The sequence below is a fragment of the Brassica oleracea genome, chromosome C4 (genome assembly GCF_000695525.1).
Source record: "Brassica oleracea var. oleracea cultivar TO1000 chromosome C4, BOL, whole genome shotgun sequence".
In the NCBI taxonomy this organism is placed as follows: Eukaryota; Viridiplantae; Streptophyta; class Magnoliopsida; order Brassicales; family Brassicaceae; genus Brassica; species Brassica oleracea.
The window spans coordinates 27,020,512-27,023,559 of NC_027751.1; the positions used below are offsets into that span (position 1 = coordinate 27,020,512).

At 41.8% G+C, this 3,048-nt stretch overlaps 1 protein-coding gene and 1 pseudogene across 1 annotated transcript; both read left to right on the forward strand.

Moving 5' to 3' along the window:
* The first annotated feature begins 1,255 nt into the window (after positions 1–1,255).
* On the forward strand, positions 1,256–2,155 carry LOC106338533. The gene has a single exon (XM_013777490.1). It carries the CDS (start codon positions 1,256–1,258, stop codon positions 2,153–2,155), a length of 900 nt encoding a protein of 299 aa, XP_013632944.1.
* A 65-nt stretch (positions 2,156–2,220) lies between these two features.
* Positions 2,221–3,048, forward strand: part of LOC106338534 — a 4,751-nt pseudogene continuing 3,923 nt past the window's right edge.

Below are 3,048 nucleotides of genomic sequence, written 5' to 3' on the forward strand. Positions count from 1 at the left end.
GACACCGCCCAGCCGGAAGCAGGTAAGTCTTCTCTTACCGAGCTTATTAATGAGGAAGTAGTCCAAACAGAACCAATAGTCCAATTGAGCAAAGAGACCAGCCAAACTAAACAGGGGACTGAAATCCCTGTTGAGATAAATCCCACCTTGATAAAAGGTGAAGAGATAAGATTGCCTTTGCAAGACTACCTAGACCCTGGTAGAACCTATTCCAATAGGTCCGCTATAAAAAACCAGGAGACGATACCAAGAAATCTAAGTTCAACGCAGATTACTACTGTATGGTTCTTCGAAACCCATTCCGTCTGAGCACCCGCAAGATCACATCGAAGGTTTGGAAGAATTAATCCAAGATGAATACAATCGTTGCAAACTATTCTCATTTTCCCTAGAGGGAGAAGCTCTCAGATGGCTAAACTGTTTAGCAACAGGATCCCTTACTTGTTGGGAAGAGATTAGAAACGCCTTCCTTAAGAAATTTTTCGATGATGAGCGCTATTGGGAAGTAAGGAGACAAATCTTTACATTCGGCCAAGATCCACGTGAATCGTTTAAAAACGACTGGGGAAGATTCAGGAGCTATGAACTTGAATGTCCCCATCATGGTTATTCAAAACCACAACTCCTTAACATCTTCTATGGAGGTGTTAACTTTAGCTACAAAACTACACTCGACACGGCGAGTAAAGAAAATTTCGTCACTAGGAGCCCCGAAGACGCTAGACGCCTTATCGAAAATGTAGCAACGGGAAAATCCTATGAAAAGATGGATGAAGAAATAGGAAATTCGATAAATTCAGAAGATAATTCAGATTTCGTAGAGATCAAGAATTCCCTCAATGCGCTTCACTCTTTCCTTCAGAATCAGCACCAATCTGATATAGCCCAGATCGAAAATGATGCCTTGTCTGATATGAAAAATCAATTAGAAGAAGAGACAAGCTATTCAGACCCCTATCCCGTGTTTAACATTGATAGTTTCACCCAAGCCTATGACATTGCTGTGAAATCACGCACTGGAAAGGAAAAGTTCAATATCAGACAAGCACTTACTGGCAACCGTAAAACAAAGTCAGATTTTTACGGAAAAATAAATATGGTTTACGGAAAGTTAATGAAGAAAGCAGATTCTTTGAGTGAACTTATCCGAAAATTAGAAAGTCAAGCAGCTGAAATTGGGACTGCCATTAAAATAGAAACATGACGTCTTCCCGGGAGAACTGATTTAAACCCGAGACGTCAAGTCAGTGCTGTTATGTTGCGTAGCGGAAAACGTCTCGCGACAAACACGAAGGACAACACCGAAATTGGCAATTCTACCAATGCTGATGAAATAGGCAAGAGCAATTCTCAGCCTATTCTTCTTGATGACCCTGACCCTAAACCTTCTAGCGAAAACAGGAAGTCTACCGCTGAAAAAAATAAGGAAAAGACTATAGACTTAGAAGTAGAAGACGATTCGGAAATTGAGGCCGAAATCGATCGACAGTATGGTACCCACGTCGATCGACCGGTGAAGCCTCTCGTCGATCAACATTCAGATAACCCTATCGATCGACGTTCCACTCAACCCGAACCAACAATCGAAAGAGTCTATAGAACCCTACCCCCTTTTCCTCCTAAACCGCAGACTAAGAAATCATTAGAAAATGCGATCTGCAAGAAAGCATTGGATAGAATTACTGTGGAGATGTCGCTTAGTGATGCTATGAAAATAGCACCTTCGATAAAGAAGTATATGAAGGATATGATGTCTCCAAATTATCCAACTGCGGAACGAAGCGTGAAGATGGTGTTAGAGGAAGTAAGTGACATGATTCAAGGAGAAACTCCAACTAAGAGGCCTGATCCTGGTAGTTTCGTCCTGGATTGCAATATACAGAACACACGTTTTCCTCCATCACTATGTGATCTTGGCTCTAGCGTAAATCTTATGCCTTACTCCGTCGCAGTAACCTTGGTTCTAGCTGATCGATCTATCAGGGTACCTGAAGGGATTCTCGAAGACGTTCCCGTGAAAATTAATAATTGCTTCGTGCCTACGGATTTTGTTGTGTTAAAATACAGACAGGAGCCAAAAGACCCCCTCATTCTGCGTCGGCCATCTACTGACAGGAACCAAAAGACCCCCTCATTCTGGGTCGGCCATTCCTAGCTACAGCTGGAGCGATCATTGATGTGAAAGAATGACGAATAAATTTGAACATCTGGGACATCTCGATGACCTTTGATATGGAAAAGCTAATCAAGCGACCCTTGATAGATGACCAAGCCTTCTATGTGGAAGAAGTTTCTGAGCTGGATAAGGAATCTTTCATAGACATGTGCTCAGACGACCCCTTAGAAAATGCTCTTACCCATATGGAAAAGGAAAACTTTAGCATAGATAATAGGACAGACGATTACGTGCGACTGATGGATGCAAGTATCGAGGTTGCGAACATCGAAGAAGATGATGACCCAGACATTCTCGTCCATCAATATCTCAGAGAGGCCGTCGATCGACAACCATCTTCATTATCTAATTGGTCTAAAGAAAAAGAACCAAAGGTTGAATTAAAACCCCTCCCCAGTGGTCTTAAATATGCATTTCTTTATGACCAATCCTACCTTGTTATTGTTAACGTCAGTCTTACTAGCGGAGAACTTGCGTTATTATTAAATAAACTACGCAAGCACAGGAAAGCAATCGGGTATTCTCTCGATGATATTCCTGGTATTTCTCCTGATCTTTGCATGCACCGTATACATTTGGAAGACGACGCAAAAACGCAGATAGAACAGCAAAGGAGATTAAATCCGAATCTAAAGGAAATTATTAAACTACTAGTTGCTGGAGTTATCTATCCTATTTCGGATAGTAAATGGGTAAGCCCCGTACATGTTGTACCCAAAAAGGGAGGTATTACAGTAGTGAAGAACAAAAACGATGAACTCATCCCGACTCGTACCGTCACTGGACATCAAATGTGTATCGACTATAGGAAATTAAATGCCGCTACTAGGAAAGATCACTTTCCCCTGCCCTTTATTGATCAAATGCTGGAG

What these genes read in the sequence shown, in the direction of transcription:
- LOC106338533 (XM_013777490.1), top strand. Translation starts at nt 1,256, where the DNA reads ATGTTGCGTAGCGGAAAACGTCTCGCGACAAACACGAAGGACAACACC.